The sequence below is a fragment of the Micropterus salmoides genome, unplaced genomic scaffold (genome assembly GCF_014851395.1).
Source record: "Micropterus salmoides isolate LMB-PRFRI ecotype aquatic unplaced genomic scaffold, ASM1485139v1 Ms_hic_scaffold_5, whole genome shotgun sequence".
In the NCBI taxonomy this organism is placed as follows: domain Eukaryota; kingdom Metazoa; phylum Chordata; class Actinopteri; order Centrarchiformes; family Centrarchidae; genus Micropterus; species Micropterus salmoides.
Window position 1 is genome coordinate 10,387,498 of NW_024044237.1, and position 14,948 is coordinate 10,402,445.

The 14,948-nt window shown below is 41.3% G+C and overlaps 1 protein-coding gene across 1 annotated transcript in view; it reads right to left on the reverse strand.

Moving 5' to 3' along the window:
* Positions 1-14,948, reverse strand: part of gpc3 (glypican 3) — a 102,490-nt gene that overhangs the window by 81,466 nt on the left and 6,076 nt on the right. Inside the window, exon 2 of the mRNA XM_038698654.1 lies at positions 10,173-10,334. Coding sequence (XP_038554582.1) covers positions 10,173-10,334 — 162 coding nt within the window. The remainder of the gene's footprint in view (positions 1-10,172; positions 10,335-14,948) is intronic.

A 14,948-nucleotide genomic window follows, 5' to 3' on the forward strand; every position in this document is an offset into this window, starting at 1 on the left:
TGTAGCATCCATTAAGTGGGAAAAAGTCTCACATGATGTATGGAGATGCTGGCTGATTCATTTAAAGGAGCTCATTAGCTCAGTATGTGATGTGTTCATGTCAATATGCTCCTTTCAGTTTGCACCTTTTCTCTTCTTTCATTTCCTTTTCCATCTAATTTGCTTTCTTTTAATTTTCTCTCTTTTCCTGTCCTTTCCTTCCCCCTCCTCTCTCACCCACTCCTCCCCTCTTTTCCCCTCTCTTCTCTTCTCCTCTCCTTTCCTCTCTGTCCCGGATGATGCACCAGTCATCAGACACTGAAAGAAACAAAAGCTCCTTCTCTCAGCTGGAGCTGGGAGGAGCTGTCAGTCCCTTCAGCTCTGTTTGATGATAGCATTTCAAATGACACTTTGATCCTCACTCCACACTGTTTGTTTTTCCTCTATGATGAAATTCAACTCGAGAGGCATGCAACAGGGCACATCATTAAAATGTGGCTCAAACGCGAAGAGCCACGCGCCTCCCTAGAAACCACTCATGACAATTTTTTGACACATCAGCGTAAAGAACACGACAGGGTAAGTGACAAAGGAATTGTAGGGACAAAGTGAAATCATGTGTTTTCCCTGCAGATAATGCTCAGCAGAGGTGACACCAAAGCTGGATCAAAACAGGGGTCTTTCTGGAAAGACTTAACGAGAATAAATGAATCTAATGAGGCAGATCTGTCGGAGCTAGGTGTTGTCTGAGGTCTGGGAAGAGTAAAGTTCCTGTCTGAGTATATTTGGAGATGCAGCTTCTAGCAAAAACCTCAATTGAAATCGATGAAACGTTTACTTTATTGACTAAGACAGTGTTGCTCATAAAAAAAAAATTCAAGGACACAAGGTAGAACAAGTACAGACGAAAACGCATTCTCAAATGTTTAAGGTGGTTTGTTTTTTAATCTTTTTTTATTTAACAAGCTTAAAAGCAAAGCTAACTAATGCTCCTCTCCATGTCTTTCCAGAATGAATATAAACATAATACAACAACTCTTAATCTCAGCGGAGAAATCAGCCTTTGTTAACGGCTTTGTTAAGAGTAACGGTGGAAATGTGTTTCAGCCCAAAAGTCTGAAAGAGTTGGCTTTTTTCTTTCTGGGGTGATAATTCCACTATTGAAGATTTCCAGAGCTGCGGCTGAAATAATATGCAAATATCCACCCCATGGGGTGCAGACTGGCTGACATATTATCAGCAGAGAGACAGCCGTCGCGTTTTTGGGTTTGAGTGCGGTCAAATCAAAAGACGGAGGGACGAATTTAAAGGTGTACTGTGAAGCACATGAGACAACAGGAGCACTTTAAACAGGATGCCAGCCCTGTTGGGGATAGGATGCTAAGGCGTCCCGTGGAGACGAGAGCGCCTGGCAACCTACATGAAGCCTGGAGAGATAAGACATTTTGGAAGGCCAAACAATGAAAAATGGAGTAAAAATGTAAGTAAAAATGAAAACAAAGATTTGAATGATGAAGAAAAAGAGAAATGGTTCTCAGGAAGAGGTGATTTCATGTTCACTTCTTTCAACAGCCTCTCCAAGTGGTCTTTGGGCTGAAGAAAGATAACCACAGTGAATATTAATCCCCCTTTTTACTATGGTTTCCCCAGGTGAGTTAGCTCTGCACCCACGCTCCTCTGATATTTTAGGCCAAACTTTTTACACCTAAACATACAGTGATGGTATTCCTTAACATTCAAATGGGTCTAGGAAGATCTCTAAGACTTAATAAAATACATTTGATGAATTTCTACTGAAAATAGGTTTAAAATGTATTTGACTTTATATTTGAATTGCTCCATGCTCTTGACACCTGCTTGAGAACCCCTTGTTTAGACAATCATACCACAGCCTTTCAAAACACAAAGCATGTTTCTGTAATGACTTTTATCAGAGATGTTCTATAGAGGACTTTGCTAATACATAAATCATATCACTGTAATTTTTCTCTCTTTGGTGGAGGATTTGTGACAACAGTAACTAACATGAAACCAGTCAGGTTTTTAATGAAGCTGAACCATGGCACAATTACCATTAGACTTGTCTTTTTGTTCGCACTATTGAACGTGGGCAAAAATGTTATATTTGATCATTAACAATCTGGTAAACGCACCAGGCCATTGTACTGCAGTCTAGCTCGTGGCATTTTTGATATATGACCATTGCACGCCCTGTAGCACTTTCCAAAACTAGGAGATTGTTGTCCTCTTAGCTAACGCAAAATGGAGAAAACTAGCAAGTCATGCTGAACACATAATGATAGGACCAAACCATCTGAGAAGTAATGTGTAGAAGCACATTCAGATAAAGTCACTGTATCTGTGGTCTAAACACCTGGCTGGATGATATTAACCAGAGATTCAGTCCAACAAGCAGTGCCTCTACAACGACATAGAAGGGTACCAGGGCAGGGAACCCAAAAGAAGATGATCACCCCACTGTTTTCTCAGAGTCAGTGTAATGTGAATTCCATACAGGTTGTTTTTATTTGGTACAACACAACAGTTTCTTACATAGAGGCATAAAAAATTTATATTGACTGATTGTCTAATTAGCAGCTGAAGAGAATACTAAAAATTAATCATAATTATCAATTCAGACATGACTTCAAATAAAAATTTAGTAACATTGAATTTATTAGCTTTATTGATGTCATTTTCTGCAGAACACTGGCTTTTATGAGGCTGCAAACATATCTTTTTTAATAACTTAGTAACTTGCAGATTTTCTGTGTAAGTGCATGTTTTACAAAACATTATCTGCCATGTTTTCTTGTATAAAGTAAAAAAAAAAAAAACATGAAGGAGTGGGTTTCATACATTTTTTTCTGGGACTTCAAAGAGGCTCCTGACTGACGCACATGAGGGAGAATACACACAAAAACACACTTTACATCCACATGCAGACCATGTCATCTTAATTCAGTGGCAAACTGCACCCAACATGTATTTTGCTATTTGCCTCTGGTGATTCACTGTTTCACATTAGACTGTCTCCACAAACAGACTGGATAATGAGAGGAAATACTAAGAAGTGTGCCGGTACATTTGCTGTACCTGGATGTTTTTGTGCTTATGAGTCTATATTCTTCCTCAGGCACACAAACACTAAAATGTTCTCTCGGGCTCACGGCAAAGAGACACTCTGACTGTTTCCATTGTGGCACAAAAAGAAACCTCAGAAAACAGACAGCACGCTTCTCAGTATTACACTGCTTTATTAAATATCAATCTGTACAACAGTTTGCCAGCCCAGCAGTGCTCAAAAAGTCCTGAAAATCTCATTACAAGCAAACTAAGAAGTGACGCATAATGATAAAACACAGCAATTAAGTTGAAATCAAATTACGAGTTGATAGAAGAAGATGTGGTAATGGTTGGTATACCCCATCATGTCTGGTAAACGATGCTCGAAGGAGCCCATTGGACATAACAAAACTGCCTCTCCCCATCATTAAGTTATTAGATTAGCCTGGGGCAGCGAGTAAACAACTTCAGACATCTCGCAGCAGGCATGTATCCCACCAGTCCTCACTGTTATTGGATTACTCCGGGAAATTTCTCCAGAAGACAAAATGACTCCATGGAGAGCGTGAGGCAGGGGATGATTATTGGAAAGCAGATGATGGGAAGGACAGAGGAAAGGCCTGCTCAGGCTAGACTCCTGGAGCACTTTGGATCGAGCGGATGGCTAACGAGCAGGAGACAGGGAATGGATGCAGAGGGCAGCAAGATCTGATTTTGATTATTGGCCGCTGGATAGAGAGGCAGCTCGGACCTGCCAGGTTCTGCATCATCCGGCTCCTGCCACATCTCGTTTGGGTTACTGCCCCGGCAAATGTCCATTCAGCACTATCTAAGACAAATGAGGGCAAACTCCACTCAAGGTCAACAACCACCTCCACCAGGGCCACAGGGGGTCTGCCATTCTAATTCCTTATACACTTAGAGTAATTAAAACCCATCCAGAAGAAGCGGGGGAAGTCGATAGAATTTTTTGAGACTGCTAATGAGATGCTAATTTGTTGGCCCGCTAGGAATGAGGTATGAGGAACTCAAGGACAAAAAAGAAGATTTATTCACACTCCTGTTGAGTGAACTTTTTCAATTATGGTGCGTGTGCGGGTGTGTAGGCTACATGTATTCGACAACTTTATTGAGCAGTGCACACCGCAGGTAACCCGGTGTCTTTATGTTTGATAAAAAGATATGAGCATCCTTTCAAGCTCCTTCCAAACTCCTGATCATTTACAGAGCGTCGCCCCTGTGAGTTCAGAGTAAAGTGGAGAAAGCTCGCCTGCCTCGCAGCAACGAACAGATCGCCCTCATGCTGCCTGAAAGTAGTCCAAGTCAGACCTGTTTTCGAACACCCCACTGTGCCAGCCTTGTATGGACTCATTGAGTCATTTCAGGAGCGCTAGGCTGGCTGTCCCACTTTTTTTTCCCTGCCGATATCTGCACACACACTCACACTGCTCAACTCTCCTCCCCATATATTTGACTTTATAAGCAATCGGGTCAATCCTGTCCTCTCATGTTTATTAATTGGGTTTGCTCTTTGGACTTGAGTGTGACTCCCCTCTGTGTGAAGATTGTTCCTCGGGCTGCAGAGGAACTTCGCGCTGCGATGAAACTGAGCCGACAGTGGTGTGGTCTTGTTCTCTCCACCAGCACTGCAGTCAGGAGAGGCTCATTTTCTGATGTGTGATTTTACACAAGCACTGCACAACAAGAAGTACCCATATCCTGCCTGCACTGCCACTCAGCCGCAGTGGCTTTCAGCTCTTACACACTAATAACCTCAACAAATCATGTTTAAAAAGTTAAATAAAAGCTTGCCTCATTAACAAAGGAGGATAATCTAATTTCTAATCTGCAGGCTCGGGCTCAGGCTGAGCATCACAACAACAGCAGCAGTGCTGCTGTGAAGGACACATCGCTGGGGAAATAACAACAATTAGAGCTGCCAATCACCCAAAATGCCAGAAGATGAGTTTCTGCTCCGTCGGGCAGTTATACAGGGGATGCAGAGGATGGGTGAGGGAGAGGGGATGACATGAGACGTGCAGTATAATCACAAACTGTGCTTATGTCAGCTGAGCCACATTGTAAAGACATTGTGTTGGAATAGTTGCAGCCGCAAAGTAGAGCTCAGACCTCCACACATACACACACTGACTTCCCACCTCACTTTTTGGCATCTTTCTAATTAGAGTTCAAGGTGGAGACTCACTGAAACCACTCTGTTTAACTACTTTATTAATAGAACTGTAGAAAATCAAGTTATTTATCAAGCAAAAGTGCTTGACATTTGTTTCTGTTTCATATCATTATAAATTGAATACCTTCTACATTTTAGATAATAGGTAGACAAAATAGTCAATTTGCAAGCTCCTCACCAAGAAAGTATGCTTATATACATCTAATTTGAGATAGCAAATACGCTTTCAAAGATTAGATAAAGGATTACATATTTAAGAAACATTATGAGGAAACATTTTAATTAAGTAAGTATCAGCTAAATTGTAAAGTGTTACGGAATGTATCTGTTAAAGGTTCACTGACAGCGTATTTCATTTGTTTATCCTACGATGTCCAATCTTTCAATGCAATATCCCTTCATAGCATCTACAGCATTTTTTATGTTTATGTTTAGGCACTCACAGCACTTGGTTAAGGTTAGGGAAGGATGGTGGACTTCATGGATGCAAGCACCATCCTCTGTGCTTTGTACACCCACCATACACCATCTCCCCATAAAAAACAGGCCCCAGTAAATGCTTTAGAAAAAAAATGTTGCAAGTGAACATAACTCATCAGTGTTTACATTTTCTTCTAAAAAATAAACTGAACAAACAAATTAGTAGACTATAAACATAATTTCTAGGAGACAGGCATGCAAGCTTACAGTAAATTCTGACCTTTGTCATTGTTTGGATTAAATGATTAATAAACTAACTGGAAAAATAGTTGCAGCCAAAGGGATACTCAAAGAAGCAGAAGTTCCTTTGAAAACTAGATCGTACACTTTCCATAAAGCAACTCACTAGTGTCTCTATGTTCGACCCTCCACGCCTCTCTTTCAAACTTCACAGCCAAGATTGTAACAAAGGCTTTCTGTTAAAAAGAAGTGGTCTCCAAGGCGAGATAACTTCTGATGTGTGCCTTCACCGAGGCCAGGCTAGTTACTGATGGTCAGGTAACACCTCCAAAGTGGCCACTTGTTAACAGTGCTTCGTTTTCTATTTGTACGTTACATACTGTATATTGAATATGAGTGTGTGTGTGTGGCGGCTTTGGAGTTATTGGAGGACATCTTAGATGAAGTGAGCGACGAAAAGTAATGTAATCCTACATTTGCTCATGACTAATCAGTAACTGATTACACTGGTAGTACTCCTCGTGGCATGTTAACTGATCTTGATGAGTAAAATCATTGTAGTGCGCCTTGAAGTTGTTTCCTCTTATGTCACCCATACAGTTGTCCTCTCTCCTCCGCACTGACTCAAAACTCTGCAACAGATTTCATGTATCAAGTTCCCTCCAGGCTGTTCAACAACGTGCAGCATCACATACTAATACACTGTTCAGAAAAACTGGACTCCATCATTTATTTTCTAAATTAAATTCTCAGCATGCACAAGATCAGCTTCTCATTTTGAAAGATTAGATTTAAAGACGCGCATCCTGCGCAGGTTTACAGATTCTCATTTTGAGCTAAATTGACAACATCAGGCCATTGAGTGCGAGGCCATCACAGCATGCGCGGGGAAAGATGGTGTTATGATCTCGCTAATGTGAATCAAAATGAAATCCGAGAGTCTGTCACATATCAGAATGGAGGCTGCAGTTTATCCATTACGTAGTATTTCCCTGCGATACTGTAAAGAGATCAGCTTAGGCTCATTAGATTGTCAAATGGCATATGAGGCGTTCTGCACAAGAAGCACGCATCATTAGAAATTCCTAATGCCTTACCTATTTCCTGGTATTGATCTTGAAGAAGCCTAATGTTAAAGCAGCCTATCTTCTTACTGCTTAAAAGACAAAGATAGACAGAGCCATTACTTTTTCTATTGTTTGGCGAAGTTGACTTCAAAAGGGTGAAAACCTCTGGTGTAGTCTGAGGCTTGGGAAAGCAGAGCAGGGCAGCTGGAAGGAGAGGGGGATGCAGGGATAGAGAGAGTACTCAGAGATGGGAGATGGAGGAGTGGAGAGGGGAAGCCCTTTGATCTCTGGCAGAAGTGAGCGCCGAAGAAAAGAGACAGAGAGCAGCAAAGAAGATTGCAAACAAGGCATGCACTCAATTCCCAATAGTAGCATGAGAGGAAGAGACAGACGGACGGAGAAAGACAGAAGGAGAAAGAAAAGTCAAGTAGATTGAGCAAGACAGAAATGGAGAGGGAGGACGACAGGATCAGAGAGCGAGAGAGATAGAAAAGCAAACAGGAGAAGAGAGAGAGGATGAAAATGAAGCAGAGGGAAACAGATAAGACCAGGATGTTAAAAGGATTTCAGTCCAGGGGCTGTTTGGGGAGTTCTCCCAAGCCCTATGCTAAAGCAATTAGTATTGAACCCCTTCTAGGAAAGTGCAGCCAAACCGCAGCAGCAGTCTCAAACATAGTTAGTGTATAACAACCAAGTCAAACACACCCCACGGTCCCCATTAAACCCAAAGTTTTAATTGTCATGTCAGGATGGTGTTACGTTTCACAACCCATGAGTGTGCGCACTCAAAAAAAGTTGGCTCAGTGAGTCTGCACATCCCACTTCAAGTGAAACCCCAAGACAGCAAACAGAGCTGCTGCGTCAGATTGAAAAGGCCTTTGTAGCGTGATGACAAAAGCTCAACATTAAATGTGAAAGGAATATTTAAAAACAGCTGTTGCTAATATGGCAGCGCTGTGAAAGAAAAAGTTGTGTACCCCTTTGTTGTCCGGGAGTTTAGTTGAAAGCAGTTCTAAAAGTTTACAACCGTCACTTCAATTTTATGTAAAGGTTTTTCGTTTAGAGTTAGCCTGAATGTAACTTTTGGTGTACAGTAGAAATGACGGCATGATGCTAAAAATATAGAACATATGCTGGCTAACATTAGCCACTGATCATAGCAAAACCAAGTGAATTGAGCAAAGATATTTTCATCAGGAAGAGGAAGATGTTTTTTATCTTAAAAGTTACATACTTGTGAGAGTCCACAAATAAGTTTTTGAAAGCCTTTTTTCATGGCTGCATGCTTTTAATCATGTAACCGTGATAACAAAAGCTTTTTTTTGATTTTGTACTTGGTAATACAGTCACTTTTTTGTAGACAATAGTTTACTGGTGCAAAGGGAGCACATGCTTTGTGTCAGATTTAAGTGGCAGTTCTACCGTCATTTTTATCATTCATGTAATTTTATTAACTTAATTTATGGTTTTGTTTTTAAGCATGTTTAGTTTCATGCACATTAATACACATTTATTGTAATTGTACTGCCCTTTCCCCTAGTAATTGTACCAGGACTCGCCAAAAAGCTATTAAATTTCCATATTCCTTCAGACATTGGCACTTTACAGTTGTAAACTATCTCTTTTAAAGGAGAAGTTTGACATTTTGGGAAATGCATTTCTCCACTTTACTGCACAGAGTTACATGAGAAGATTGATACCACTCTTAAGTTTGTACTGTAAATCTGAAGCCACCACTAGCAGACAGTTCGCTTAGCTGAGCTAAAAGACTGGAAACAGCTAGCCTGGCTCTGACCAAAGGTAACAAAATCTTCCTGGCAGCTTGGGTTAGCTAAGCAAAGCTATCCGGCTGTTGGATATAGCTTGAAAGTGGTATCAATCAATTACTTAGATCATTTACTTAAGTAAAAGTATTAATACAATGTAACAATGTAAAAAATAGCCTACTGTTTTACAAGGTGCATTCGAAATCCTATTTTAATAAGTAAAAGTACAGAAATATGAAACCATGCCAAATATTTTGGAACCACTGCTTTGATCCTTAACATCCTTCCATGCATTACTCAAGTAAAAAATAAGTACCTCAAAATTATACTTAAGTACAGTACTTAAGTAAATGTACTTAGGTATCAATATTTCCATCTAAGTCTGACAAGAAAGTTAATGAGCATAGTTTCAAGATGTCAAACTGTTCATTTTATTTTATCAACCGACTTTATTAATGGTCTTTATTGCTGCTTGATTGAAGATTTCCTCAAACGCTTGAGAACTTTAAAGGGAACAAGGAAAAGGAGGAAAACCGTGTCAAAGCAACTGCAACACTGATCTGATGACCATTACCACTCCAGTTACTGTCTGTGACGAGTGACTTACAGAAAATACTCATGTAATCCATTACCTAACCTACATGGTAATAGTTGGGATTACATTTTGCCTGAGCAGCCTCAGTTCATTAAAGCAACAATTCAGCAAAGAAATGCTGATTTGACAGTGTCACATTGTTCCTGCTGACTTTTATAATACATCTGCTTCCACTGTTGTTAGACCAGGTGCCATTTCATTGTTCTGTCATTCACTTCCAGCAGTCACCTGCCTCCTGCACCTTCATCCTCATCTCCTCAGCCGACAGCAGTTGAACCTCAGTGTCTCCAGGATTCAGTATTTGTACATTTTTCACATCACTGTTGCACTGAGCTGTTGTTATTGAATACATCTGTTAGCTAGAACCAGTCATACCAGTCAGTCTCCTCTGACCTCTGATAACTGTGAATGCTTTCCAGGACCACTGCTGACTGGCGTTTTTCACTCTGTGAATAACAGCCGCCGCTGACTGCAGTGCGCAAAAATCTCAGGAGGCTGTCACTTTCTGGAACAACATGTCAGGCACCGACAACCACACTACATCTAAAGTCACTTTAACCACAATGTCTGTGCCATCCTAACATTTAGTTTAGCAGCAGCAGAACATCTCATCCCTGTCTGCGTGTATTATGCTTCTGCTTTATTTATATGACTCACTGTCTGGAGGAGTGAGCTGCTGACGTGAACAGGAATGTGTGGCCAAGAAAGTGGATACTGACTGTCCTGATTTGAGAAGGTCAATTACTGGTTTAAAAGTGCAGTTATGATGTTTTTCTCTGTGCCAGCTAAAGGAAAACATCTCGTCTGTTTGAGACAGGTTTGGACAAACCACGCTCACGGCTTACCTTGGAATATTGCGGCATTCTGGATGATAAGATGCTTGAGCTGAGCACTGACAACCTGCAGGCCAGACTCCATGTTGCTGCGTGCAGCTACCTGATACCGCTCCTCCATCTTCTTGGAACAGCAGGTGGGGCCTTTGGTTTGGCAAACCTGCAGATCCGCACCTGGCAGGAAATCAGCATAGACAGGACAGGAGTCTGGATGAGCAGAGGGAGGGATCTGCAAAGCCACTTTTGTTTAATTTCCACACAACAGAAGCCTCTTCCTTCGCACACAAATATTCCACTGCATCATCTGCATGCTAAACACAGGAAACACTATCAACAGCAGATTCCGCAGCCTTAACGAGCAAGTGATCATTATGTAGAGGCTGTGTTATTAAGCAGGGCTGGAGTCAAAAATAAATTGCTGCTAAAAATGAGTCACTTTGATGCGCATTCAAGCAATACACCAGGGCTACGTTGTTTTCCACGGTTTGGTCAACAGAAACTTCCCCACCACTCCAGGCTACGCTTTTCACACAGAGGATAAAAAAGTTTTTAGGCCCACAGGTGAGAGCCAGGAGCAGTTCGGCGTGCAGACAAACAAACCCAGGCTTCAGCATGCTTCCACTATGTATGACATTTAACAGTAACAGCCACCCAGAAGATTCAAGGTGATGAAACAACATTACTGCACCTGGCCACTGACACTACAGGTTGTTTACACAGACGAGAAATAATTGGATTCCCAGAGCTCTTTTGAAAGGTGCAGATGTAAGCCAGTGAAAGCAAAACTAAGGCGACAAGGACGTTTCATTGGGGCGATACAGCCGTAAACAACCCGATCAAAGAACAAACGCCCTGAAGAAATTCATTCAGTTTGAAAAAAATCACAGTGAGGAGGGAGATAAGACTACACCGTTAGAATTCAGCCTGATCAAGGATAGCGAAGGTGTCTCAGCAGTGACTGTGAACGAACTTCAGTTTTGTGTGATGATGCATTGAAGGATCTTTTACAGAGTCACTCTTAATTGTTTTATTATGTGAACATGCCTCCACCATCACAACATCTCCATAACGCTGTCAGCTCAAACTTTTTCAATGATGGCTTTACGAAAGAGGGAACTGCGCAACATGGATGTTGCCATTATCACAATTCTGCCTTACAACCACCTCTATTGAAAAAGAAAGGTCAAGTGGAATATGCACTCTCTTCCAGCTTGTTCCCAAATCACCCCTCTAAAACGATGCACGTGCGAGACATCACACAGACATAAATAGGGCACAACCATCTGATGTTTAAACACAAAAAGGAGTTCCCTCTCCTCAGTGCTTCCCACTCTCTCTCCCTCTGTCCCATGTGAATGTTGAAAGCTTCAGTGGAGGCTGCAGTCGTAACGTGCTGAGCTATGTCGAGGAGTTCTCTGCAGGATCGGCTGTCTGAGAGGCGTCAGTGACAAAGGCCTGATTGATGGCGTGGTAAACAAATGTCAGGGGAGTCTGCCAGCTTCAGTGTGGAGGATAAAGAGACAGAGGCACAGATTAATTTGGATGGAGGGCTCAGATTGTGAATGTGTGTGTATATATATATATATATATATATATATATATATATATATATATATAGCCTTGCAAGCAAGTCAAACGACAGCGGAAAGGCTTTTGTCAAGACGGAGGCTTTATCTTAATATGAAAAGTGAATATCTCTATTGGTTTGAGGCTTTGTCTCTTTGAGATCTTCAAACAATAGATTTTCAGAAACAGAGCTCAGACTGTAAAAATGAGCTGCAGGCATGGAGGGAAGTTAAACTAGCAGGAGAAGCAACAGAGTGACAGTCTTGATAATTAATTAACTCCCCAATAATTAAGTATTGTGGAGTCAAACAGAGAACAGCTTCAGCTAACTCCCCACTCTCTCCCATCGGGATTTAAGGTGTGGAGTCTAATGAGTGAAACAGGCAATGAAACTGTCACACAGCGCCTTTTGTATGCATACTGACAGGCTTAATATCTTAAATCAATACCGACAAAGGGTTCCTGACAGATAAGATCAAGTTAATTTCAGACTGCAGGGGCAAAATTATTAAGCTGTCAGTGGCACCATAGGTGAGGTGAGCGTGGCCGCTGCAGCAAAGAGACAGGGATTTAGCAATTATCTCCAGCAAAACAGACAGCTTCATCTGCACGTTTGTCGTTTTGCGGATGATAAATGCGTTTCATTACAGAAGTTTCCACAACGGTGAGGAATAAGTGAAGGATTCGGCAGGAGAATGATTCCCCGTAGAGTCTCACAAATAATAAAATCACACCTTCTAAATAAAGGCTTCTTTCTGACTGACAGATCACTTGGGAATAAGCTTCCTGCTTCTCCTTTTTGCTTTAGGCTCAGCTGTCTCTCTCCCCCCCCCCTCTTTTATTGTAATTCCTTGTCATCCCTTTTGAGCTTGTTTCTCTAGCTATCAGGCACTGAAAACACCTTTCTATCAGTCTGTTATTGTTTAATTAGCTGATTTTTGTGTCCTGATGGCCAATTCTCTCACGCAAAATGAAAGTGACATGGTGCAGGCCTAGGAGCAATTTAGATGTAAATTTCCCTAACATACAATCTCACTCCAAGGTGGCGACTTTAAAATGTTACGTACTTTCAATCAATACACTGAAATTATGGGCCAGACAATTCAACTGCTGTTTTCATGAGTTTCAAGGCCTTCTCAAAAATCCATTGATCTGCCCTTCAGTTGGTCACAGCCTTATCTGACAATCCTTCTCTGCCTCTCTCGTGGCAGAAAGTTTCTGCTGAAATGCCACGGGTGAAAACTCCAGCAGGGGCTCAAACAGTCCAGAGGACACACAGACGAGAGGAGTCCCTCCCGTCACATCTTTAACAAGCTCGGGGAGTCCAAGCCAAGGGAATGGGGGCAGCCACAAATACAGCATGTGTCTGCTAGTTCCCAGCACCAATTAGAAAGCTATCACTATGCAAGTTTAATGATGGAGACCATGGGGGAAAAACAAGTTGTATTAAGATATAGAATATGTTAAAAGCTGTTCATTATGAGCATAAATTATACATCAACCACCAGTGTTAAGTCAAAACATGTGGGACTCCTTGGCTTCCTCTCCAGGGCAAAATAAGCCAGTGTCACTTTGTAGAGACAATAAATGAAATGAAGATAATGCAATTTACAACCAACCTAAGGAATAATAATATCACTAGCTACTGGGGATTACAATCGTTCTAAGTCATTTTAGTGCTTTGCTCACTGTTCTACTTTAAGCCGTTTGATGAAGCAATCATTTGAAAGCTGGAAGCATGAATGAGAAAGAGCCCGATTTCTGTTTTTTTTAAGTGTACACAAAACAATGAGGCAACAAACACAAGTGCCCTTCATTAAAGAGGGTTTTTTCAAAAAGAGACAAACTGAATCAACAGAACACAACTCAGTGCTTAATTAGACACAAAGACCTCTCGCTTCAGGTCAAATTGATCCACCTATTAGTCGTGTGCGGTGTCATTTAAACAGCAGGCGCGTTTCTTCTTTGTTGTTGTGTTTGTCTTTCACGATAAACAACAAGCCCGGATGACCTGACCATACAGCTAATTACTAAGAGGTCCACATCTTCTGGACCTTTTTTTGGCATCCTGCTAAGCAACATCAAAACAACATGAAACTATAATTGTTGCAGCTCAGAAGGAAAAAAGTCAACCCCCCCAAAAAAAGCCTTTGCAGGACCACTGTGCAGCTCAGCCTCCAGCAAACTAGTATTACCCTTCCATTTAGTGAGAATCTGATGCTGCTCTCATGAGTCAGGTCAGCTGCTAGAGATCCACCACATCCTCCGCTCAAACTGCCGCTGACCCTGATAGAGCCACTTCCACTACTCATGTACTGGGGTAAGTGATCAGCACAGCTCGCCTGCCTCCTGCACATATATGACGACACAATGGAGTGACCTGACACCCAGCCTCCATTTCACCTTCAGACACTTCAACCACCCACAGCAGGAACCACAATAAAGACATGCGTGGTACTCCTACAGCGCAGTCAGGTTTTGTTTTCTACTGTAGTGTTGTCTCTCTGCACTCACTTCTTTTGAATCATGTTGGTGGAAAGTTTTTTGGTGTTTTGCCCCCCCTGGCACCTCATGCAACATTATTAGAATTCTGCTCTGCCGTCCTGCGGACATCTCTCTGAATCAGCCAACTCCCCCACACAATACACCATATCAATACAGGCTACTTCACGTCTCTCCATTTCACACACGCGCACACACACAGTACAGTGATACTTGCCTCAGCCAAATCACAGCAAGCCATGCTCAACATTTAATTTCATCAATCTTTCATTTGCTGTGCTTCTCAATGAAGAACTTGTGTTACATCAGGCTTACTCCAACTTATTCCGCATAAATTAATGACAAGGATAGATTATGGATGAGACATGAACATGAGAAGTGACTGCATATTTCATGCTTTTGGAAAAGTAAAAAATAAAATAAAATTTTAAAAAGTCAGCTTATTGAGACAAAAGTGGAAAAGCTGGGATTTATGGAAATCCTGAGTAAAGTATAAGCTATGGGCCATAACTCATTCAGGATATTATATTATTATTATTTTTCAAATCTTTATGTGTCGCTTAAATATCATCAAGAATGATGATAGACATGCTAATGTTGTCACTGGATAAAAAGGACGTGCCTAAAAACTTCAGTATCTGTCACATTTTTTTTTTTAAAGGAAGCACAGTTTTCCAGTGACTAGAATATAACTGTTTTAGGAACAGAATGTGACTTTAA